The sequence below is a fragment of the Medicago truncatula genome, chromosome 5, assembly GCF_003473485.1.
Source record: "Medicago truncatula cultivar Jemalong A17 chromosome 5, MtrunA17r5.0-ANR, whole genome shotgun sequence".
NCBI lineage: Eukaryota > Viridiplantae > Streptophyta > Magnoliopsida > Fabales > Fabaceae > Medicago > Medicago truncatula.
In genome coordinates, this window is record NC_053046.1 from 27,293,023 (window position 1) to 27,320,945 (window position 27,923).

The 27,923-nt window shown below is 32.3% G+C and overlaps 1 protein-coding gene across 2 annotated transcripts; it reads left to right on the plus strand.

The window, feature by feature from the left end:
- The first annotated feature begins 15,592 nt into the window (after positions 1-15,592).
- On the plus strand, positions 15,593-18,765 carry LOC11427345 (probable glucan 1,3-beta-glucosidase A). Of its 2 annotated transcripts, XR_003012288.2 has the most exons (4): positions 16,492-16,622; positions 17,176-17,333; positions 17,616-17,975; positions 18,290-18,765. XR_003012288.2 is itself a non-coding variant. In XM_024784011.2 (3 exons), exons 1-3 carry the CDS (start codon positions 15,634-15,636, stop codon positions 17,680-17,682), a joined length of 348 nt encoding a protein of 115 aa, XP_024639779.2. In that variant the 5' UTR covers positions 15,593-15,633; the 3' UTR covers positions 17,683-17,948. The 2 variants fall into 2 exon arrangements, 1 of the variants encoding a protein (XP_024639779.2); XM_024784011.2 differs by lacking the exons at positions 16,492-16,622; positions 18,290-18,765 and adding an exon at positions 15,593-15,756 and having other exon boundaries at positions 17,616-17,948.
- The last annotated feature ends 9,158 nt before the right edge of the window (positions 18,766-27,923 follow it).

Sequence of the window (27,923 nt, forward strand, 5' to 3'; positions counted from 1 at the left end):
TGAAGGAACAACACCCCGTTTTCCCAACTTGAAAATTTCACATATAAATCAGAGTATTTCAACATATACGGAATGTCACACTTCTTTTCATAAAATCATAAACAGAATAAAATTACTATTTATTCTTCAAATTCAACAACATATCATTTATTACATCACAGCGGAAATTATTCAATATTTAAACAACTGATGAGTTAATAATTAGGTGTTTTAGATTAATATTTAGTTTCGTTTTAGTTAAATTCAAGTTTATTTTATTTTAATATTATTTCATTTTTAAGCTAGTTTACTACAAATTGCATTTTATTATATTTCAGGAACGAATATTGGATGGATTGAGTCTTGAAGCAAAAGAAAGGGATTTGGAGCTGATTCGGTACGAAAATACGAAGATTTGGAGACAAAATATGTCTCCCCCAAAGTCAGAAGCTTGGCACGGTCCGTGGTAGCATTGGCACGGCCGTGCCACCCTCTAGAGTCCATTTTGCTGCTTTTGCTTAGATTTTAAGCTACTCTATTTTAGCCCGCAGTTTCTTGTGGAACATTCTAGTAATGTAATTGCTTAGATTTGAAGTCGAATGTATGCTATAAATAGAGTAGCTAGCCATCACAAATATTCATCTTTTCTTGGAATTCAATAAGTGACAATTGTCTTTCTAATAAAAGTTCTTTTCTTTTTCTTTACTTTCTTGTCATTTACTTTTATGCTTTCTCTCTTCTTCCCCATGTCTACGATGAACATGAGTGAGTAGACTTCTTATGTCTTGGGATTGTTGGATAAGTCTAATGACATAATCCTAATCAAGTCAAGCCTTAAACCTTAATATTATGTAACCCTAGTTTCTCTTCTAAATTCACCGTTTTAACATGGATTAAATATTATCAAACTGTGGAAACGAAAGTGGAGGGTTTGATAATCGTTAATCCATTATTCCAAATGTTAATTCAGAAAACGAAAGTGGAGCTTTAATATTCGATCAAGTGAATTTAGACAAGGATCGCGAAACATGAAAATAGTCTAGTGAACCTTGAGACTTATAGAGTTTCGAACTTCAAGGATTCTAATAGTAATCAACCATGAAAATAGGCGTGCTTGCTAGAGGAACACACTCACTGAGACCGATAGGAGATGTGATAGGCTTAAGAGAAACTCGTCTTTAGAAACTAGGTCTAAAATAAGGTTTTAGGTTTAATGGCTTGGCTTGTGAATGATTTGTCGCCTATGACGGACCAACGATCCCAAGGCTCTCTTTTATTATTATTTTCTCTTTCAATCATTTGAAAACAACAATCTTACATTCCTGATTCTCTTCTAATCACCAACTAAAGTTAATTGAATTAAACAACTCCGTGTCGGAACGATACTCTTTTCATTACTACTTCGGTAAGACCGTGCACTTGCGGTTTTATCCCATCAACAACCTTGGCACAAAGGCCTCAACTATTCTCGGTCACCTGCAAGTTACCCATGCAAAGGCAACAATTTCCAAGCAGAAGGGGTGAGATTTCACATTCAATAATAAAAAACATATAATTCATCAAATGCATTTAACAACATAAACATCATCAATTAATAATAATAATTCTTCATATAATACTTCATTAACAACTCATGGATAGATGGCAACTTAACAACAACGACAATGCAACATCTACGACTTCAACTCGACAATGCAACTACATCTTCTTAATCATGCATGTGGTACCAACATAAAGAGCATAAATATACTCACAGGGCATCAAGCCCTCAACTTAAAGAGCAAATAGGCTCATAGGGCATCAAGCCCTCAACGTAAAGAGCAATGGCTCACAGGGCATCAAGCCCTCAACTTGAATGAGTATGCATGGACTCAGTATAACACCCCGATTTCCCAACATAAAATTTCATAAAATAAAAATCAGAGTAATCACATAATCGGAATGTCACATTCTTTTTCATAAAATCGCATAATGAATAAATAACTATTTATCCTTCAAAATTCAATAATAAAGTCTTTAACACTTCGCAGCGGAATTTATTAAACTTCTAAAATGGTCTTTGGCACGAAGGCCTAATCATAAACATCTCAAGTAATCATAAACATCTCATAAGTTCAAATCCAACAACTTAATCATAAATCTCATAAAATAATACGTAAGGAATAGAAAGAAATAACAAGTTCCCATCCCGATATGTATCAGAGCACCTAAAGACACACTTGTGAGAGAGTCCACTCACGACCGCGACTAATCTTGGTTACCTGCAAGTTACCCACGTATAGAGGCAACATTTCCAAGCAGAAGGGGTGAGATTCACAAACAATAATATTAAGCATATAATTCAATAATTATATTTAACAACATAAACATCTTAAACATATCATAATTATGATTTATCATCAAATGCTTCGTTAAAACATCACAACTTAACAACTTGACTCGACTATGCAACTTCAACTTGACTATGCAACTCTATCTTCTTAAATCATGCATGTGGTACCAATCCAGGGCATTAAGCCCTCAACGAGTAGAGCAAAAGCTCACAGGGCATCAAGCCCTCAACGGGTAGAGTAAAAACTCATAGGGCATCAAGCCCTCAACTTAAATGAGTATGCATGGACTCAACTTCTTACAACTTAAACAACGTGAACATCTCATATGACTCCAATAATTTGGATTGACATCTTACATCTTAGACCGACTCATGCAGTTCAATCAATAATAAACAGCAGCATGACAGCACATAAAACAACTTATGATATAACAATATCAAGTAGTAATCAACAACTTAAAACATCACAAATAATTCACATAATGCATATATAAATATATGTCACATTAATAACAACACCAAATCATCTTATCAGACATTCTGAACAACAACAACAGCATAAGCAACTTAGTTTATTACCCCCATGATCAACTCACATCAACTCGTGCGACAAAGGTCACATAAACCCTAACAAGGCAGTCTGTCACTCAAGGGCTCGCGAGGCGAGAGCCTCTACTCGCCATGGCGAGTTCACAAAGTTTGGTTGTTCGCCTTGGCGAACAAGCAGCTCGCCTTGGCGAACTAAGAACTGGGTGCTCTCGGGAACTTGACATTTTTCACCCAAAAATCCCATTTTTAACTTCCCTGTGTTCAATCTCAGTCTAAAAATTTACCTAATCATTCTTATACATATTCAGGCACTCAAAACCATCTAAAACTCGACTAAAGGCCCACTTTTACAAAATCATGTTGAATCAAGGTCTACTCGCTATGGCGAGTGACTTGCTCGCAGTCGCGAGTGAAATCTGGGCTCACTCGCGAGGCATGATCACTCGCGTGGCGAGCGATGAACTTCATCACTTGCGAGGCGAAACATGCAGCTCGTGAGGGCGAGCGATGAATATAGGCTCGAGCAGAAGTGCAGTTTTCACGAAAATTTACCTATTCACATGGTTTTAAGCTTAACATTGATTCCTGTAATCATCCAATGGATTATCTAAGGTCTGTACACAGTTTTTACATCAATCTAATGATTTTACACCGATTAATCATGGATTTCTCACTTTTAACCTAATTCCCAATTTCTCAAAAACTCATCATACAACTTGTTAAATCTAATCATCAGAATTATACACTTATATATATATATATATATATATATATATATATATATATATGGGATGTTTCAAATGAGAGGAGTGGTTATTGTGAGAGGGTGAGAGCACAAAACAATGACGGTCAGATGTAAATAAACGGCTTTGATCCACTTTTCACATAAAACTTGCACAGTGCATCTATTTTCCCTTCTTTCTTCCCTTTCTTTTCAATTATACTTTTCTCTCTCTTCTTTCTAACTTGGAATGCAACGCCATTGTTCTGTTCCTATGTTGTAAAAGCACTGTCAATAAGGAAAAAAATGAGATTTTATTTTTTTTTTAAAATCCAAGATCTAGTGGTTAATAAAATTATTACGGAAATCAGACATTGTTTTCTTTGTTTTTTGGAAAAAGGATGAGAAGAACAAGTAGGAATTAAGCTTTTTTCTTCTTCAATTCTTATGATTTTTTCATAGATCTGAGAGCATTTAGAGTTCAATTGAATGGAATTGAAGTGAGAATTGAAACAGGGTTTTGAAAAGGTTGGAGACGTCATGCTTTCAAAACACAGTAACCTAATTTTAAGTTTCTATGGTAGCTGCAATCTTTCTTTCTTTCTTCATTCTGAGCTTGAAACGACGACGTTTTGTTCCAAATCCATGGAATCAGACTTCAACGTCGGAACCGTCGCAACGTAACGCGTAGAAAAATTCCGAAGTCGGAATATGAATAGACCTGACGGAGTTCCTGTTCCTAATCGCCGGAGTTTGTCGTCGGTGTTACTGTGCCTAATCGCCGGTGTTCATCGTCGGTGTTCCGCCGGAGTTTGCCAACGTTGTTCCTGTTCGTTTTTTGATCTAAGCTTTGATGATCTGGAATATTATAATTTATAATTTCATATTACTTTTTTAATTGAATTATTTGGTTGTTAAATTAATGAAAGAACATTAGAAATGTATTTTAGTGGAGAGGAATACGGTAAAGAAGGAGATGAAGAAAACTGAAAATTGGAAATGAGTATACGAAGAAGGGATGGATGATGGAGAAATTGAGCAATATTAAAGCACATAAGTTACTACAATAAGAGTTTTAATGTGAGTCATTGATTTTGATCTAATGGTTGAGGTTTATTCCTCTCACCTCTCATTTGATATTCCCTATATATATATATATATATATATATATATATATATATATATATATATATATATATATATATAGGATGTTTCAAATGAGAGGAGTTTTAAAATGAGAGACGAGAGCATTGAATATTAACCATTAGATCAAAATTAACGGTTCAGATCTGAAGTTTCCTTGAAACTATATATTTTGTCTCATTTTCTTATTGTACGCGCGCGTGTAACTCACATATGTTTCCAGCAATTACTTCTCCTTTCTCATTTTGATTATAGCTTTCTCTGTCATTTTTCTCACTCTGCAACTCCTTTCTTCTTCTCATGACCCTTTGCAAACTATGGCTACTTACATATTAAGAATTATAAAAAGTTAAAATTAAGTACAAGCTACTTCTCCTTTCTTGTTTAACAACAATTAAAAATTAAGAAGAAAAAAAAGTTAAATTATACTCCTTTAATTTTATAAGGGCTTCGATTCACAAGCTACCTTTAATTTTGGAACCTCTTGCAATTGATTACTTGCCGTTCATTTAATTTCTTGAAACTGAAAAGTCTATCAGCAATTATTTCTCAGTGTTTCTTTTTTCCAATTTGTGAAGAAATTGGAATAATAAAATATAAATTCAATATGTAAAATTATTCTGAAACTTTCATCTTTAATTTTGCAATACGATTACACCGCCGTCGTCTCTGATCCCTCAAAACCACATTTGAATTTTTTTTGCACCTTCGTCATCATCAATCTGCAAAATACCCTATTTGATTTTCCAAATTTTGAGATTAAAAAACGACCATTAACATGATTTGTTTTTTTGTTTTTAATTGAAAAACCTGAACAATTTATTTAATGGATGATTCTGAAGAGATTTGAAAATAGATGGGAAGATAACAGTGAAAGAAAAAAGAACAGGGAAAAAAACGAAAGAAAGAGGAAGCGCGTGGGTGAGAATTGTAAGGTTCAATCTGAAGAGTTTATTTTAATCCAATGGTTGTCCTTTAATGCTCTCATCTCTCATTTTAAAACTCCTCTCATTTGATACATCCCCTATATATATAAGACTATTACTTTTCCCACCCTGTTGGTTTCCTCGCGCACCCTATTTTTTTCTCCAAAAATGCCCCTTGAGTTTCCGGATTTTATAATTCGGAATGATGTTTTCTTTTGTTAAAAGTGAAAAAATGAGTAACGGATTTTTCCGGATTTTCTAATCCGGAAACTTCAAAAATAGGGCGCGTTACATGATGTTTTCGGATTACATAATCCGGAAATCCCCTAAACACCATTTTTTAAGGTAAAACAGTTCGGATTATATAATCCGAACTGTATCAGCACAAATTCTAAACATGTTTGTAACATGGATAGTCATTTTAGGGACAACATTAATCATGATTAGATAGTGTCTTCGTTGTCTTGATTTTTGTTATCGTTATTGTGCTAGAATCCAATAAGTCATAAGCTTTTCTAACTACACTTTCACTAAACTCTTTGAAATTTTTTAAAAACGCTATTAACCCCCTCTAGCACATATCCTTATTCGCCATAGAGACCAACAATTGGAAGGAAAAAAATGGATCTTTACACAAAAGCCGCAAAGAGTGTTGTTGTCAAATTTTTAATTTATAGGACTATTATGTAGATATATCTTGGTGATTTTCCAAGCCAAAAATGTTGTCGACGTAATTGTTTTTAAAGCTGTATTTAATAAAAATAAGGGGAAAAAAAATTCCTTTTGAGACCAGTTTTGTGGGAAGTCAGGTGCAGAATGAAAAATAAAAAATAAATAAATGGAAACACTCATGAGGGTGAAACCAGTTTGTAGGTAAAATTAAATAAAAAAGTAGATGACATATTGAATTGTTATTGGATGTGTTAAAAAGTGTCTTAGTGGGTGTGTCCCTATAAGTTATTTAGCTTATGAGAAATTAACCTCCTCTAATTGATTATTGATTCTTTATACATATCTTTCTTTGAAAGCTTATTAAGAGAGAGCATTAACAACCCCAAATGGAATTTAAAGGTCTGCGCTCAGACATGAGTGCTCAACTTAGGCTTTGTTTGCATGTTTTGTGTAACATTAAAGAAAATGTCTAGTACTAGAGATCAATGTAATTTTGAAAAAAAATTTGAAACTGATGAAGCTTAAATAATTTTTGGATCTTTAATACTACAATTACATATATTTCAAAATGTACAACAAGAATTTACAATTTTGTATACGACCCTGACCGTGATCCGATAACGAAGAACTCTACATTGAACTGTTGACGAGTAGTCCGGACATACTCTTCAACTTTCCAATATCAAGTTTAACCAGAAAACATCATCCAAACATAGTGAGTACAAAGACTCAATAACATAGAATATACAATAAAATGCACTTTGATGTTCTCAGCCATGTCTGGTACTAGACATGGAAAAAGCTCTCTCATCAATATTACTAATTAATAAACTCTTACTTATCTAACATTTTACCAAATGCATAATGGTTTATATACATAGGAATTCGTCCTATTCGTATATTATTTACTTTAGCTGCACTATACAACTACTTATAATTCTATTAACTAAATCAAACAGAATATAGCATGAGTAATATATCTCTTTGTGCAAATCAACATATAAGAATAAATGAGTATTACAGAGAGGAAGTAGTCTTGTCAATTTTAATTGCAGATACTCCTAAGTGTGAGTGTACTTAGGAATAATCTACCTCCTAGTGAAGTTAACTTATTCGCAAGCGGCGTCCCACTTACTACTTCACTAGCTCTTACCTCACAATTGATTACTTTGATTTCTTTATGTCTATATGTAATGAATACACTTAGAGCTAACTTTATACTTGCTGCAAAAACTTATCATTACAGTATACTACAATTATCTCACAACTATGTACAAATAGTTACTTATATAACCATAAAGCAAATTTAGTATATGACATTGCAACTTATTTCTATCTGGTGTTTACACACACATAATACATACACAGAACTAGTGCATTTTTCTTTTTATATATCTAAATTACTTTCAAAGTACAAGGTAATTTAAACTATAATTTCAAATTACAAAGTAATTTAATAACAATTCATATTATTTCTACCTTTGCTAACATTACCAAAAACAACACAGAATTAGAGTTTTCATGTCTAATTATCCAAATCAATTATCCAAATTTAAATTCTAGAATCCCTAATTCCACTTTTCCTCTCATTAACCCTAAATCGAGCACATGCAATCAATAATTATTAAGGAAATTAAGTACACTCTAGAGAGGTTTTGAGTTTGGGATAAGACTATGTTACCTTAGATTTTACTCCCTAATTTTAACTTGATTTTGTAATTTCCATAATGACTATAGCTTCTTCAATGGTAGCTTCCCCTTTTTCAATCTTGTAGATGTAGGGTTGCAACTCAAACTCAGATCTCTTCCCTCTCCCTCTCCCTCTCTCTCTCTCTCTCTCTCTCTCTCTCTCTCTCTCCCTCTCCCTCTCCCTCTCCCTCTCTCTCTCTCTCTCCCCCTCCCCCCCCTCTCTCACTCTAAATAATTATCTGATACTTTCCGATACGTATCAGGAGAGTATCCGATAATTATCCTGCACCAATACCTGCCCCAATACTTCCCAATTAATGTTAATTAAAATAACTTAACTTTTGAGTATAGTGCTTCTTTTTTGGATCGATGTAATATAGCACTAACAATGTTCATTTTGGATATAGTGTAGCACTTATGGTGCTCTTTTTGAGATATATTGTGTATGTAATTGACTAATCATCACTCTCTTAATCGTCACTATTATTTATATTTATGTTGATGTGCTACGAGCCTATGACTGATTTATTTTGTTTGTTAATATATTTGTATATTAAAAAAATGGTTATAATTATATTGTACATTAAATTTTATAATATTTTTATTAACGTATCACAGCCGTATCGTATCTTGATTTTTGAAATTTTCCTGTATCGACGTATCGATGCAGTATCGTATCCGTATCGTATCTCGTATCCGGGCTTCACAGGAAATACTTAATAGGAAAGATGGATTTTTTTTTTTGAAGCTGTTACTTTGTGAAAGATTTAAAGCTAACATAGTCAAATAAAGAGTAATGATATTTCTACAATCATTTTGTGATAGCTTTTGGATAACCTTCTTCTTCCCTCTTTTAATTGGTCATAAACAATAGATAGAGAAATAAGAAGAGAGAAAGTAAAAACACAATGAAAATAAAAGAGATTTGTCCAAAAATTAAAATAGTTGTATAAATATGATTTCTCAAAATAAAAATTCAAATAGTTCACTAATTGATTGAACATATATTCCTTCATTAAAAAAAATTGATTGAACATATATGTTTTGTTGTTATATATATATATATATATATATATATATATATATATTTATATATATAATTTTTTTTTTAAAACTCGGTATCCGATCCAAGAATCGACTAATCTGAAGGGACCAATCTCACCCCCCACTTGGGGGTCCCGTTAAGCCAGAGCAAGCTCTATATGGACTTAACCCACCGAAATTGGCACCAGAAGGAATATCCAACTTGAGACCTCTGGAGGAGCAAACTCCAAGATCCCAAGTCAACCACTAGGCCAACCCCAAATGGATTTTTATTGTTTTATATTTAACTTTTTTTTTACTATCCAAAATCCAAATTGAAGATTAAAATTCATTTTTTCTGGTTATAACAAACTTTAAAAAAAAAATTGGGGATTTGAGAAACCATAGATAGTTGTAAGTATTTTATGTGATGTACCACGCGGATAACATTTAAGAAAATGCATTAAGTTTTATCCTTATTTTAACTCTAACAAAAATCTTAGGTGAATTTCCCTAGGTGCTTTTCATATGATATAAACTATTCATGAAAAGTGTATTTTTAGCTAAAAATCATATGAAAAACACAAAGAAATTCACACGAGTTTTTTACTTATTTAAAACTATTTTTGTGTTTCTCATTTTTATCTCATTCATTAAATTTTATTTTAAATTATATTTCATTTAGCATAGATTTGTCAAATTTGAAAGATAATTCATTCATTTTATAAATGATAAATTGATCGAGAAAATTTGAAAGATTAAATTATTTATTTTATATATTTACAAGAAAAAAAAATTATATTTTCCTACATGTTGTCATTGTTTTTATTATAAACACGTACTCCTTGATAATTTTTCAACTTGGATAACTAGAACTTGTTTATTTTATATGTTAAGTAGGTTTTGTTTTTTGTTACAAACTCAGAATCCGGCGCAATGAAAGGTAAAAGTTCATGTAACTTATAGATGTATTCTTTGCTCAGATTTTTTAGATAGAATGGAAAGAAAAGTTCATGAAATGTTGCAAGGTTAAATATTTTTTATTAGTTAAGAACCACACGAAAAGCACCTAAAAAATTGTACCTAAGTTTTCCATGTCTATCCTTACTTCAAGGACTTTCTACCCCCATTTTATTTTATGGTGGGTTTCGAAACCCATTATATATTTTCATTGTGGATTTCTACATGTTTTCCCCTCTAAAATTGTAGGTTTCGTTAATTATCCTCTTGAAATTAATAAAACTTCAATTATCTCCCTGAAATTGCATAACGTTAATCAATTTACCCCATCCGTCAAATTTTTCTGTTAACTATTTACGGTTATAATCAAATACCCCCCCTGAAATTTTGCACTTATGTGCAAAATGTCCCCTAAACTTGAAAATTTATATTTGTCTTTATCCTTGACTCAAAAGATATTAAAGGCAAACAATTAACAATTATTGATCATATAAATCTTTATGGAATGTATGTTTATGCAGCTATTGATCATATAAATCTTTATGTAAGATATGTTACTCTCATGTGTTTTAAATATATACATATATAGAAGACTTTTTTTTACACAAGTTGGTAATTATGTTAGAGTATGCAGTCATAAAGTACACAAGTCTTTGATAATTGTGTGTCCATATAGAAAATTCATAGGTTAATATCTGGAGAAGGAAGAAGAAACAAGGCTTAGGTTTGTGAATTTGCAACTTAATTAATGATATAATTTTTATAATGCAGGAAATGTCATATCTATTAGCTGCAACATGTTAAATAGATTATGTCATAGACCTTCTGCATGAAGCCGGTAGATCACATTGTACTACAAAGTTATGTGATATATATCAATTTTCTGCTGCTATGCATTCTCTGCAGAAGGAAGAAGAAACAAGGCTTAGGTTTGTGAATTTGCAACTTAATTAATGATATAATTTTTATAATGCAGGAAATGTCATATCTATTAGCTGCAGCATGTTAAATAGATTATGTCATAGACCTTCTGCATGAAGCCGGTAGATCACATTGTTCTACAAAGTTATGTGATATATATCAATTTTCTGCTGCTATGCATTCTCGTCTTGGTTTATTTCAACAACTTGATATCTTTTTAATGTTTGGTTTTTAGTTTTACCTTCTTTGTAAAAAAATTATCTTGCTCCTTGTTGATAAATATGAAATATGAATGAAAAGGCTGCACATGACAAAATCATGATTTCTTTGACATATATTCATTCATTTTCTTGTGAATAGAATTTTTATGACAATAAGTACAATATACTACTTGAAGAATTAAATGTATGATTTTTGGTAAGAAAAAAAATCTAAATTTTTAAGTTTAGGGGGCATTTTGCACATAAGTGTAAAATTTCAGGGGGGTATTTGATCATACCGTAAACAGTTAACAGAAAAATTTGACGGAGGGGTAAATTGATTAACGTTATGCAATTTCAGGGGGTAATTGAAGTTTTGTTAATTTCAGGGGAGTAATTGACGAAACTTACAATTTCAGGAGAGAAATTGACTATTTACTCTGGCCGAAGATCCTTGAATGAAATAGTGTGGAAAATTTTGATTTTACCATTCTTAGTATATATGAAAATGTCATTAAGAAATGAAGTAAGGTTAGTGAGAAGAGACCTGTGTGGGTTTCAGCTGGGTTAGCTATGACTAGGTTGTTTGTTGCAAAGTGGTCTTTTTTGTTGGGTCACTGCTATGTTAGCAACACATACACTTTTTATCACACTCTCTTATATTAATTGAAATTTATGTGCACCGCATAATTTCATTAACTTGCTTGAATTTTATGTAATAGATTAGAGTGTGTTAAGGACAAAACTTAGGTTAATTTTTCTTACATGCTTTTTGTATGGTTCTTCACATGATTAAAATTTATTTTTTATGGTTATAATAAACTTTAAAAAAAATTGGGGATTTGAGAAACCACATATAGTTGTAAGTATTTTATGTGATATATCACGCGGATAACATTTAAGAAAATGCATTAAGTTTTATCCTTAATTTTAACTCTAACAAAAATCTTAGGTGAATTCTCTTAGGTGTTTTTCATATGATATAAACTATTCATGAAAAGTGTATTTTTAGCTAAAAATCATATGAAAAACACAGAAATTCACACGAGTTTTTTACTTATTTAAAACTATTTATGTGTTTCTCAGTTTTTCTCATTCATTATATTTTATTTGAAATTATATTCCATTTAGCATAGATTTTGTCAAATTTGAAAGATAATTCATTCATTTTTTAAATGATAAATTGATCAAGAAAATTTTAGATAACTGCTAATTAAATTATTTATAAGAAAAAAAATTATATTTTCCTACATGTGGTTATTGTTTTTATTATAAACACGTACTCCTGATAATTTTTCAACTTGGATAACTAAAACTTTATTTATTTTATATTTTAAGTAGGTTTAGTTTTTTGTTAAAAACTCAATATATATCCGGCGCAATGAAAGGTAAAGGTTAATGTAAACTTATAGATGTGTTCTTTGCTCAGATTTTTTAGAGTTAATGGAAATAAAAGTTCATGAAATGTTGCAAGGTTAAATATTTTTTATTAGTCTTGGATGATGTATGGAAAAGAAACTTGGAATTGTTATTTTAATAAAAGCTGCTCTCAGTTTTCAATGTCTATCCTTACTTCCTTTTCCTTTTCTGATAGTGAGTTTGCAAATTAGTTTTTCACGGTGCCGTTTCAATTTTTTTTAGTGAGTTTCTACCCCATTTTATTTTATGGTCAGTTTCGAAACCCATTATATATTTTGATTGTGGATTTCTACACGTTTTCATGGACTTTTTTTTTTTTTTTTATTATATTATGCTAGCGAAAAGATGGATACTCACTTGTCCATCTTTTCGCTCTTTTTATTGCACTGCTAACGTTTGAAAATTATAAAAATTGTTTTTTTTTTAAGAAATTTTGATTTTGATTTAAATAAAAACAAGATGCTTATTGTTTTCAAGTTAACAAATCAAACTAATCATTGTTATATATTTCAATGACACCAACAATATAACAACAAAATATAATTTAAATTCTTTTTTTAATGACACCAACAACAATCTTTATTATAGAAAAAGTTATTTAAGGGTATAATTGTATGTATAAATATATTCATCTAGTTAACACCATTCTAATTTGATTCAAACAATGCTTAGAATGCTAACAATTATCTGCGGCTGGAGGGACATTCAGGCTCGTGTTGATGATGAGTGCCTACAATTTACTATAGAAGGCAATCACGTTTGGCAGATGGCTGAACGTTTGACCATAGGCGAAAGTTTTGAGACAGTGTACCACAAACTACATACTTCATCCCCAATTCTAAAGTTTCACATCAAATCATTAGAAAACTTCTTGGACTAAAACTTAAAGCTTCATCAAAACAGCGGAATATTTTGTCTGAATAATTTGGTAAAGGAGGTAGATGGTTGGTTGTCTACAGAAGTATTGTAGAAGAGACATTGTCAACTCAAAATTTGTGATTTATTCTTATATATTTGTTAAATGTGTTATTTATATAAACATGTGTTTATTACTTTCTGCTCTTTTTATTACGCTAACGTCATAAATATTATTATGTTGTCTCTGTGAAGTTGGCAAAGATGCATTTCTCTAATCTGGGTAGCTCATTCTGCAAATCTTCCACAATTAGTGCACAAACGAAATTAAAATGACAGTTGGTAGTAATGGGTCATAGCCCATTTGTTTGTAACCTAGCTTCAACTTGAATAAAAATAAAATAACATAAAATAGCAACACGTGAGAAAGAACAGTAACCTATTTGTTTATGACGTGCTCCCTCCGATCACTATTATAAGTAAAAATTTGCTTTTTAGTGCTCGAGTATTACCTCGAAAGAAAAAGAAGCAGGGCATGTGAATAGGAGAGGAAGTAAACGACCCTAGCAGGAGGAAGAAAATCCAGGTTTCAGTGTCGATCAGTGTAGAGAGAATTTTCTCCAATTTTGTTACGAATTGAGTTTGATTGAGTGAAATCAACGCCAAATTCACCATGAATGTTAGATACATTAACCACCGATTGATTCTTTGATTAGGGCAAGTTTCTTTCACCCAAATTCGTGATTTACCTATTAAAGTGTCTTCTCATATTTTATTTTTGACATTTAATCATAAATTTTTGAGTCGGACCAACCGGGGGAGGAGTCAAAGGAATCAAAGACTTTTGCTCGTTGACTTTGATTGTCATTGGGAAGCGTCGGATAAGGTATGGGGTCAAAGAGAAGAGTTCGAGATCATGAGTGTAAATTAATTGAGATGAACGGGAAGCCGTATTTTCCAAAGTTCATTCGGGGCCGTCGCGACGGTTGTAGCCCTTTGAGGGAATAATTAATTAATGTGCAAATTTAGACGTGAGAAGTTAAAAGAAGAATTAGAAACATTATTAAGGTGTTGCTTGATTTAAATTATGTTAATATGTGGTATTTGAAGTCATGGATAAATTTGTGTGTGCTTATGCTTGATTTGCTGCAACTATTTAGATTGATGGCTTATTTAATGATTGATATAGATGTGATGTTATGTATTTGAATGTAATTTTTGGTATGCAACATGTATATGATGACTATTGGAATATGATTATGTGTGATCGAAAATACGATAAGTGTTGATGAATGAGATGTCGATTTGAGATGAATAAGCATTGATTTTATTCTTTAGATGACAAGTAGTGGTGGTTCGAGCTTATACTGTAGATGACGCTCTTAAGGAGTATCTTAGGTCAACGAGGGGACATATTAGATGTAAGAGGGAGAATCTTTGCACTTTAGGGTATCTTAATCTATGACAGGAGGGTCGTGCTCTGTTTGAGGCTTAAGAAAACCAATTTTCGACTATTTTATGTTTTGAACTAGGTTTCGATGTAAACATAAAGGTTGTAGATATGGATGCCAGTTTTCATGTGGCTTTGGATCGACTCCAATAGAACGTCAAAAACTTGAGTTATGATCAAAATACTACACAGAGGTCAGCATGGTTGTACATTCTGTCTAGGTTTAGGAAAACCAACCTTTTCACCCCACTTTGTATCGAATTGGATTTAGGTTCCTTCATGAAAGTTGTATATGGGTATTAACTTTCTCTTAGCTTTTGTTTGACCTCATTCAGACATATTGATGACGTTCATTATATAATGATGATGAGGGTGATGTTACTAATTATATAGATGATGATAAAGTGCATGTGTATTTTATAATGATGATGATAATGGCGATGTCTAATTTATATTGACGATGAGAATGATGACTTATAATTATGATGATGATTTGAATGATGATGTCAAATAGGAGTGATTTGAACGATGTCTAATTAATAGGAGTGATTTGTTTTGTTTTTTTTTATGTTTATTTGTTTAGTAGGAAACGATTTTTTTAAAAAAAAAAGGAGATTTATGCAATTTGATATTTTAAACAGGGGTAATACAGTAAAAGCCAACACTGAATTTAGGTTAAAATTAAGGCAATAATTAGCATTTGGGTTAACTTTCATATATGTGGTGAACATAATTAAAATGAAAATTGTGACTTGCAGGCAAAAACAGAAAATCTGGTGACAGCTGATATTTCAATGGTTAGAAGATGGAAAGATGATGATCCAACCGTTTTTGAAATGACCATTGCTGCAAGATTGCAAGGTGATTTCCAAATAACAAATGGTTATGGGCCTACAAAAGCTGCACAAGTTATGAAGGTAAAAGGCACAAGACATAAATCCCCACATATAGAAATATATTTTTGTCTAGGTTTTTTTTTAGAAGAATTATTCTTGTCTAGGTTATAAGTTTCATTATAATGTGATATGATATGATATACGAGTGAAGATAATTTTTTTCATAAAACCTAGCTTAATTGAAAATGTCAATATTTATTGTTAGTTAATATGGACGTCTTCATCCAAATTTAAACCCAAAATTTCGTAGTTATATATGTATGAATCTCAAGTAATTTGCAATTTCATTTGAGCACAAAAAAATGACCTCTACCTACATTTCTTTCAAATTGGACGTCTTTATATTATTTATATAGATAATAATTATAGTACTAGATTTATACATTTCTTTTAAGAAATGAAGATCAACTTAACCCCTCATTTAAGCATGTTATCTTGCAAAAAAACAAATGGAAACATGTCTCTTATTTAAAGTATATTTCACATTTTTATGTGTATCTTTTCTTTGTTGAGTATTTTTGGGTGATATATTTCAAGCAATTTTTGTTAGATATATAGCTACCTTCTATATGTGAAAAATTAACTAGTTTTCGTTAATAAAATGGTAATACCAATGATTTTGTTTTTTGAAGAAAAATACCAATGATATATTAGTTGTCGTTTTCTTTTTGACATTATTTTTTCAAAACATTATTATTACATAAAAGTTTATATATATTGTCTCCTCTTATATAGGTTGAGCTAAAGAAAAATTATATCAAATATTAAAAAGATGCCTCAAAACCAAAAATTAATATTTAAAATTTAAAGTTTCTTGATTCTCTCATATGTTGCCTTTGAACGCAATCCAAACCTGGAATCATGTATTCTCTTGGAGACCGGTAAATGTAAATCTCTTCTTGTTCTCTAAACTCTAAGGTCTTCTTACTAGTCGATGGAATACAGTGGAAATTCTTTTTAGATAAGCAATTTAGTTTTTTTTTTTTGTTCCTACTACGAGTGGAGAGTGAATTACATATGTTCTGTCGTAAAGACAATAGAGTCTAGTGGGGTGTTCGTGCGGGGCAGCCCGCTTTGAGTGACAGTTTTTTGAGTGTCTCTCGAGTAAGTGGTAATCTTCTCGTGTCTCTCCCCGATCTGGTACTATCACCACAATTTTTTTACATAAAAAAGTCAATTATTGTTTGTAATAATTGTTACACATGATGATAATTGGTAGATGGATTATATACTTGAATAGTTTGATTTTTAGTATTAATTATTTTACAAACGATCGATCATTATTTTACTGGTACAAATGACACTCATTAGCAGCATGAACTTTTTTTATTTTACTTTTCTTTTTATGTTTATGTTCAAGTTTATCAAATTTGAGATATGTGGCAACTAGCAAGTTGTATTGTGCTTAATTGATGATATTTATTTATTCTTTTTATTAAGGATCATTGGAGCAGTTTTATAGTTGAAGATGATTTCAAGTTCATAGCTAGGAATGGATTAAATGCAGTTAGAATTCCAGTTGGTTGGTGGATAGCTAGTGACCCAACTCCACCATGGCCTTCAAATTGTTCAATCGAGTGTCTGGATCGACATTTTTTGTGAGTAAATTGCGATCGAGTTGTAGCTTCTAATGAATATGTTTTTTCTTTTTAATTTTTTGAGCAGTTTGAAGGCATTATTGAGCCGTAGTAATATTGTTGATTAGGTTTGTTTTGAACCTACCAATTATGGTTACCAAAAAGCTAGATTCTAGAATGCAAATATCTTGATTAATGATGAACTTTGCACGTTAACATAACATTGTAACAAGTATGGTATCCTTATAAAAATTTATATGCAGGAAACACAAGTATGATGTCCTATATTTCTATGTGTCGCAGGTATACAAAAAACCCTAGTCTATATGCAGTTGAACTCTTAAACGAACCTCTCTCTCTCCAAGTGTAACCCTAGAGACCTTAAACAAGTACTACAAGCTAAGGCTGGTTACGGCGCGGTGCGTAAACACTCCACCACTACCTATGTGGTTATGTCAAATAGGCTAGGACCCTCAGAACCCAAGGAACTCTTTCCTCTTGCCAATGGTCTTATGAGGTCTGTAATTGATGTTCACTACTACAACATCTTCAATGATTTGTTTGAAAACATGATTGCTCAACAAAACATTGTTTTTATTTACAACAATCGTTCATCGGAGTTGAATTTTATTACAACATCGAATGGTCCTCTTACTTTCGTCGGTAAGTCTTAAATATTTTCATTATAATTCTCCATATATGAATGTGGTTTGATTTCAGTCATCATTTTAAATTATTCTTTTAAAATAGTTATTTCAATTACAATCAAATAGTTTATATATTAAGTTTACAAACTCAATAGGTATAAATTGATCAAATACACAATTTGTCAACATTGGACATTCAAAGATACACAATGATATACAATATTTTAAAATATTTATGTTGTATTGATTTATGAAAAATATAAATTTTCATGTCATCAAAGTTTTTGTGCTTATCTCTTGTTTTTAAAATGGATCAATTTTGAATTCAAGGTGAATGGGCTTCTGATTGGTGAGTCAAAGATGCAACCAAAGAGGACTTCCGAAGATTGAATTCTGCTCTTTATCCAAACGGATCTGCTCATTCCTAAAGTAAATGACCAAAATGTCTCTGCGTGAGTTAACTCACGCTAGTATAAATTTCCAAATTTTACACGTGACTTACGCTTGCTGAAAAACAACAAACTTCTTCATCATGACCGTGTTCAATTGGGACGATGCCACACAAACTTCTTTCTTCAAGTCCTCTTTATTTTTATGTTTAATCAACACAAAGAATGCAATTGATTTTCCTATGTTATCTGCCCTTAACTAAGAAAGAAATCAATTCATACGATGAAGAGAAACAAACATAAATCAATTCATGCGATGAAGAGAAACAAACAGATGGAAATTATAGTGATTGCTTATTATTCTGTAACATGATTTTGTATTCCATGTGCATCGTAATTACAACAACATCTTTTCCTTCTATTTTTTTTAATAATTTCATATTTCTTTTTGAAATTTGAATCGAAGGTTTCTATGGAGGAAACACCATAAATCGATGCCTTGTTTATTCAAGTTTGCTTTCAATACCAGGCTTCAAAGGAACAAGGAAAAAGAAATAACAGCAGTGAACCATCAAAACAAAAGCAAATATAACGTGAGTTAACTCACGTTGGATTTCAGTGTGAATTTTCAACTAACGTGACTTAAGTCACGCTGCGTGAGTTAAGTCGTTGCGTGAGTTAACTCACACAGGGATATTTTGATCATTTACTTTTGGAACGAGCATAACCGTTTGGGTAAAGAGCAGAATTCCCAAAGATTTGGCAAAACACAAATAGATGTTTTTGGTCAAGCAACATTTGGTTGGTCTTAGTGGGCTTTTAAGAATGCAAACCTACATTGGAGTCTTGAGTGGATGATTAATAATGGTTACATCAAGATTTAGAAAGAGATTTTACTTTAAGACTATTACTTTTTCCACCTTACAACCTTCTCGCGCGCCCTATGATTTTGACCAAAATACCCTATGTCCGAATTGTATAATCTGGACAAAAATCGGATCCTATAATCCAAAATGGTTAGCAAATAACCCTGATTCATGTGGCCTGTGATACTTGGGCTTGGTGAGGGTGAAAGGCTATCCGAAAAACATAATCCGGACACAATGGTTACTTTCCAGAATAAAAATTCCGCACACCCTGTATTTAAACTGAGCGGAAAAGTAGTAGATTTTTTCCGAAAAACAAAATCCGGACAGCTAGGTTATATATAGTTCTCCAGAACCTAGCTGAAGCAGACCACCTTTATCACAAACACTCCCAACACCTCCAAAAACACACCATTTAGGGCGAAAACATGGTTTGGAGCAGCAATCTTCCCATCAAGGGGGGTTAACATCATCATTTTTGACTGAATGCAAAGGTAATGTGTATATAAACCTTTCCCCATTGATTTTTTAGGCTATTTTCTTTTGATCACGTCATATGATATGTACTGTACCTTTCCGGACTATGCAATCCAGACTGGATTCATGCGTTCCGGAGTTCGAAATCCGGACTGCACCAGTACAAAAACTGTGTTCATTTTCTGACTATGCCTGCACTGTTTTCAGATATGGTTGTTCCGGTTGATGCCCCAAATGTTGATCCACCTGAGATTGAACCTCCTAATGCGTTTCCGCTTCTTTTACTTGAAGATGCGCATGGTTCCGGTAATGCCAAATCTGAGTATCCCCCACCACCACGACCAAAACATGAAATTTCTCTAGGTGGTTCGAAAGCATAGGATGCTCCTCCTCCTATTCCTCCTGTTGTACCACCTCCAGTTGTTCCTGTTTGTATCGACCAACGAGAACATTTTACCACTAAAGACAAGTTTGCAACACAGAATGATTTGTTGGAGTTGGTTGGAGAGAAAGCTAAGAAGCTTGATTTTTTCACGGAATCTGCACACGCTCGGTTGAAAAAGTACCTGAGTAGTAGTATGGGTGATTTGAGTACAAACTGGCAATCCGTTCATAACATGGTAGAGTTGCAAAATACCGCAATACATGCTTCATTTCAGACGAGCATAATAATGCTTGAACATAGGTTCAAAGGAAAGTTGTTGTGGTCTAATTTGATCCGGAACATTTCAAGGGAAGCTTTACATCATCTCGTAGTGGAGTACAATAAAGCACTTGAAATTGATACAAATAAATCAAAATGTGGTTGTTTGAGTTTGATCACTTACGGATTACCGTGTGCGTGTATGATTGGTTTGAAGATCAAAAACGGAACCGCCCTCCGTTTGGATGAAATTCACACCCACTGGAAGAGGTTGAGGTTCGAGTACAAGGTTGACCCAAAGCTTCCAAAAAAAGAAGACATCTCTCTATTACCAGAATGGGATATTCTTCAGGTAATTTTTAAAAAAACTGTGTTACTTTAGGTTCTACTCAGGATTTTCTGTTTTAATTTCCTGTACTGATGCAATCCGAATTTCATACTCCGGACAATGTTAATGAGTTCCGGATTATAAAATCCGAAATGTAGCATTTACGCCCCATGCAAGCGCATTTAAGGCTCATGCAAAGGGTGTATCGGGACGTTCCGGATTTAATATTCCGAATTAGATAAGTGAGTTCCGGATTTTAAAATCCGAAATGTATCAGTGCACAAACCAGAATGACAGTTTTCTTACAATATTGCAGGCTCGGTTCAAGGACGCCGATTACAACATGAATTTTCATTTGAAGGAACAATTCAGGCAATTTGTTTTACCAGAGACCACCTCTATGCGTCCACCGCCAAATAAGGTCACCACCAAAGGAGCTCCTAAGAAAGATAAGCAAAGCATTCGATCGACAAGGCGGTCCCCTTCGCTATGGGAGATTGTTGACTCCAAGGAGCAAGAGACATAGGGTTCACAGACAAGATCAACAGGGACGAGTAGGAAGAGTGCACGGAAAAGCAACATGTCACCTACTCCTCCTAAGCCAACTCCAAAAAACTCGAACAAGCCAACACCGGTAAAGTCAACATACAACACAAAGACCAAATCCCAATTTGGATGCATAACTTTATTGAAAAGGTTACAGATGTACCCGGTGATGGCCATTGTGGGTTCCGAGCATAACTTGAATGTTGATGATCAAACATTAGTCCGATACAACCTTTACAAAGAGCTTATCGGTGTAGAAAATGCCCGCTATCAGACGATGATTAATAATGATAGGCGGTATAAAGAGTTCTTAGGCGCTCTATCCTACGCCGGTATTGGGAATGCACCACGGGATAAATGGATGACCATGCCGGATATGGGTTTCCTCATCGCACAAAAATTCAACCAACCAATTGTTGTGTTGTCCACTGGGTTTGGGCCATCGGCAACCTATTTCCCTCTATGTGGTCCACCGCCGCCGCCAAGTATCTCTCCATTGATGTGTCTGGCATATGTGAATGACAACCATTTTATGGCTTTGGATTTGAAGGATGATTGTCCGATTCCTCCCACTTGCAATCTATGGAGACGACACTACCGAGAGGATGCAGACAGCTGGCCTGATAGATATGCTAGCCGGATGGTAGATTATAATGAGCTAAGTCGGGCGGCGGGTCAAGCGGTGGTAGAAGATGATGAAGAATTGTACATTATTGAAAATCTTGATCCCGATGAGAGGGTTGGTCCTGTTGGTCCTGGTCCTGGTGTGAAGGCTGAAAATGATGATAGCTCCATTGATCTTTCGGCGCCATAGATTAGATATATATCATTGGTTTAGTTGAAATGTATATCATTAGGTAAAATGTGTAATGATATAAATTCAACTCTTTTTTGATATATATATATATATAATCATTTTTTGATATAATATTTAAGTTAGTTGTCTTTTATACATACATATATAATGATTTATTGAAAAACAATGATAAAACCCACAATAACATGCAAATCTGTTTCAGTTCTGTGTACTGGTTGATTCCGGAATATACAATCCGGAAAGCTCCGAGGGTATTTTTGGAAAAAAATAAGGCGCTCGAAGAAAGGTATAGGGTGGGAAAAGTAACACTCTTACTTTAATTAGACCCAAAAATAAAGCTAGTTTTTTTTGGTGGTGTTTGTACCTGTAATTTAGATCTCATTTGTGATCGGTTCTTTGTGATCTGCATGGTGACAATATTGATTATAAATTTTAGAGACTTGATGTCATCATCAACAACAGAGGAAGAACAAGGTTATAGATTGCTTCAAAGAGAAGCTTGAAAATTATGACCTCATTCCTATAACCAGGGCCGTCTTAACAAATTCATAGGCCCGGTTTTAATTTTATAAGGGATGCAAAAAAAATAAAAAATCTGGGCCCCAAAAAAATAAATAAGTTATTTTAAAAAAAAAATATTAAAAATCACACTTTGGTGAATCTTGAACACATGACCTCACACTCAACAAAAAGTGGCCATGCCACTAAAGCAAGCTGTACAAATTGAATTAATTTGCTTTTAATAGATATATAACCATTATTTTCGTGGCTTACATATAAAAAAAAAATATTTTGGGCCCCAAAAAATTGGAGGCCCGGTGTCGTCGCCCAGCCTCGACGGGCTATGGGCCGGCCCTGCCTATAACAATTAGACAACAATATTGTTCAGCATAGTAAAATAATTTTATGGTTATGGTTAAGAAAGAATATGCTAATTTTATGGACTTTTGTATTAAGGAGAAAATAAAAGCACAATTGAAATGAGTGTAACTGTGCGTGGAGCCATAGATAGATGAATTTATTGGCTATTTTTTTTTTTTTAAATGACAAATATTATTCACGTCGGAAAAATGCAAGGAGCATTCACCGCGGATAAAACGACGAAAATACAAACGGCACCGCATATATACGGAATATTGGAACCCCAAACAAAAGCTACCGGAAAGAAATGAGGCGAAACTATACGCACTAAGAAACACACGCATACCCCCGCCTCACTACCAAACAGACAACCGGAAGCTAAAAAAAATGAAAGATGTTGAGAAGAAGATAAAAGATGAACTGAATCTTATTCCCATCTATTATCTGATTCAGTTATAAAAGCAGTGAACTAGTGAGAAGAAGCTTCCACTTGCTTAGTTGGAAATCCTTGAGAAATATCCTCTTCTTTATTCTCAGCAATTGGATCTTTGATTCTCTCATCGCTGCGATTATTTAATAAGGTGTAAGAACAATTATTTAAATAAAGAACAACAAAATATATAGTTTCTCTCAAAAAAAAAAAATTAGCCCCATAAAATAGGGATAGAAATTGTGTGATTTCCATGTTTTAATACTCTCGATCATCAATTCAGTCAAGGCATTGTTGCTCTTATATCAAAATTAATTGTATTTTGGTCCTCATATTTTATCATGCTCACAGAAATAATTCTTTCTTTTGAAAAATTGAACATTTTTATTCTCATGTATAACATTTTTTATAGTTTTGGTCCAAACCATATATTTTTTGGCCTAAAAATGGTGATATTTGGCTAAAAATATCGCAAATGTTGGCCTTAATATACCAATTTTCAAGCATAAATGGTAGATGTGCCTCGCCAATATCACATCTCCCTCAACAATATCGAGTCAAAAAATGAAAATCTAAGATTTCATTTGATGAGAGTTATATACAAAGAGGATATTGGTGGAATCCAAATGTTTACAAATAATTTAAAAAATGCACCCAACTAAACTCTTATATTTTTCTATCATCTCTCTTATAAAGGGTGTCTCATTTTCTTTTGAAAGATGGATACAATTTCATCTTTCAAATATCCTTATGCATGGGTATCTATTATGCAAATTTCAAACAAATTTGTAAATATATATTGGTATCCGGAGAAAAATGTTTTTTTTTAGTATAGTTTTTATGTTAATAATCCTAAATTATCTTTGATTAAAATTTAAGAGTTAAATATGTTATTCTTCTTTATAAAATTAACAAGTATTTTTTTTCCACCCAATAAAATAATCACACTTTTTAGTCTACAGATAATGATTGTGCAAGCAATTACAATTCTAGTTGTTAAATCAACGCATTTTTTAAAAGATTTTTTTGCAGACATACATGTTTAGAATATTATAGAATGTTCGTCCACAAAATTGAATTCAAAATTTGATTTCTATATTCAGATATTTGTTACAAAATTGAATTCAAAATTTGATTTCTATATTCAGATATTTGTTACGGTAAACTTAATCATTTGGACTTTAAAAAATATTATAGAAATTATTATTAATTATTTTTTTTAAGAATTCAAACTAGCTAAATGAAATTAACATCGAGGATAATTGAATCTAAGATCTAAGATGAGCACAGTTCAAGATCTCAAGCGAACACCAAGTTAGGCTAAATGGGTTGAAAATTATTAATTAATTAAAGTGATATTGAAATAATTTTACAACTTTTCAAAAAATAAATAAATAAATAATTTTACAAGGTGAATACCTAACCAATTTTTATCTCCTAGACAAATATCTTTCCAAGACAGAAGTGAAAATTATGTGTTGCAAAACCTAATTACCACGGGTCAGTTTCCTGTTGTTGTCGTTGGGCATTCAGTTTGTCTATTTTCTGTTGTAACTTGTCATTACGTATCCTTATCTCATCATTGGTGAGTCGTCTTCTGAAACACAAAAATGGCATAATGGCGCAGAAATGTGAAACTAAAGTCTCAATATAAGGTTGTGTATATCCAAATTATCTCACCATTCGTAGTTATTTATATCATTGGATGATTACTAGTTGTTACTCAACAATTAGATTATACATATTGTCTTATTCATACATATATAGCCGCCTAATTTGACGTTTCATTAATGGTTAATTTTATATTAAATAAGATTGTAATATTCTTGTTGAGAATATTTTTAAATTGAAAGCAGCTTACCTCCATAATCATCCAAACAAGTGTTGCCAATAATATTTTCGTTGGAAAACAATATTTTATTTGGTAGCCAATGCATGCATGAGTTGCTTCTCGTGCATGAACTTGCTTCGTTCTTTTAATATTCGTTGGTATAAGGTGACGCTTAACATGGTGACGTTAAAATATGACATTATCGTCGGCAAATATGATCGCTACTAGAAGAAATACACATTTTACCCTAGCAAAGTAAGCTGCTGGAGATTTTTGAGGATTTTGCTGCAAACTTGTTCCATGCAAGGAATTTTACCAAAGATATCACGTTTGCAGAAAAATCATGAGTGAAGTTCGGTAGCTCAATAAGTTTGAGTTAAAAGATTAAAAGAGTTGAGGATTTAAAGATATGGATTTCAAGTCATGATGAAGAAAAAAATACTAACATAACAATTAACATATTTAACATTTGTCATTAATAAATAATAAAAATAATAATGAGAAAGTTGCTTTGAATTTTTTTTGCTAGATTAAGGTTCAAGCAATGCTTTGACTTGATCAAATTTGTTGAACAATAATTTGTGGATGTAGAGGGAAGTAAAATGGTTGATGGTTAAATTGGCATCACCACTAATTTAGAGTCAAGGTGGAAAAATGTTAAAATTGGCTTAAAATCATTTGGATTAAACTCAGTCATCCTCAATAATTTGTTCACATCAAAAACTGCAAATGATTTTAAGAAACTCAAGCATGAAACACACTGTAAAAGTTCAATAATCTGCTGTTGTGTTTTATCTATGATAAAAAAAGGGAAACGTTAACTAGTGCCCTGGGGCCTCAGGGCACTGGTTAAGTACTTTAAATGGTAATTTTTTTATAAAAGATTGTGCAATAAAGTGTTTTGAAAATTGAACACTTTAACATTTTTAAAGAAATATTATTTAATTTAAAAAGCTTAAAGAGTATCCTGGAAACACTCGTTAACAAGATCCATAAAATATATATATATATATATATATATATATATATATATATATATATATATATATATATATATATATATATATATATAAGAAAGCATCCACATCCACATAGACTCAATATAGGTCCGCCCCTACAAATCATACTGATACATGTCTCATACCGTGGGAGATGTTAGAACCAAATTTAAATAATCATTAAGCCCTAGAATCAAACGTAAGCGTCATGAATTCATTATGACCAAATAATGTTGTGGTTTACCCTTCTAGATCAACACACTATCTTGAGGGAACCACTTTTATCAATTCTATATGATTCTATTTCTAAACAGTGATTATACTTTTGTGATGGGTCAACATAGAAATATCAATTAGAGCATCATATTTGGTAAGGTCTTTACCATTTAAAACCCGGTATCCAATAGGTATCCTCAATGTGAAAAAAAATTGGGGGTTTTTAAGACCCCCAATCTTAAGTGGACCCCACACCACTTTTCAATAAAATAATTATTATTTGAATTGTTTTTGTTATTTTTTTATTAATAAATTGTTTATTAGTGGGACCCATTTAGACATTTTGATAGAGGATCTTCATTGGAGTAGTCGAGTACCTATTAGGTATTATTATTAAAAAATAATAAAAAAGTGATGTGTCTATGTGGGACCCGTTTAAGACCTCAAATGTGAGGATCTCCATCGTGGATGCTCTTATTAACCCTAATTTGAATATGTTGGTGTGCATAATAATAGCAAGACAATTTCAATATGTTGGTTGGTGCTCCAATAAAGATGATTGTTATTTTACGAAATTATCCTTATTAATTGCTTTGATTGTTTTCCGTAAAGTAAAAGTAATTCTTTTATATTAATTGGAGGATACAATTAAAAAGAAAAGTTAATATTACATTGAAAACTGAAAGTGACATCCATTTTAAAATAAATTGTTTTCTTTAAAGTGACACTCATTTTAAAACCAAAGAAGTACTATGATAGAGAAATAAGAAATATCAAATTTTATTGCCAAAATCAATATACTACAAATTACAAATTCATTCACGGATTAGAGAAAACGTCTCGATGTTGAACTGTTAGTTTTATTAATGCACATTTATAAAAATTTATATTAAAAAGGATAAATTTAAATCTTTTGTGTACAAGGAGGTATGTGGGAGCATTAATACTAATATGGTATAGTATGTGGATGCCATACTGATCATCAAAAACTATTTATCTTCACATGTAAGACATGGTTACGGATTTGTTTCTTGGTGAAAGACTTAGGCAAATTTTCCAAAGGAGTTAGAAGTCAAGATCTATAAAGATGTATTCTTCTTTCACCTTGACCTTAGTCTAAGTACATATTTTGACTACGAGAAAACGGAACATCATATAATGTTTTAGACTATACTTGTAGTTATTTTCGTTTACCTTCATCTTAATGATCAAGAACAGGATCATATGTTTGTACAAAGGATGCATATTACCAGACTTTTCCATATTCTTTGTATTGGCAAAGAGCTTATCCTCAATATGAGAGTAATAACCACTCTTTTTAGTAGTTCCAGATTCAGACATGCCTCTGTTGCCACACCTGACAAGCTTTGTAATATCTGATTGGTTGATCTTCATTTCAATTCCTTAAACATAAAAGCCTAAATTCTGGTTCAGTGAACTCCCTCAGACTCAGTTCCGTATAGGACTTGCCTTTATTGTCTTCTGATTCAACTAATTTCAGTTTGAGTTCCTTTTCAGCCTCATATTCATCAAATAACTCAGCTCTGCATAGAAATATTTAA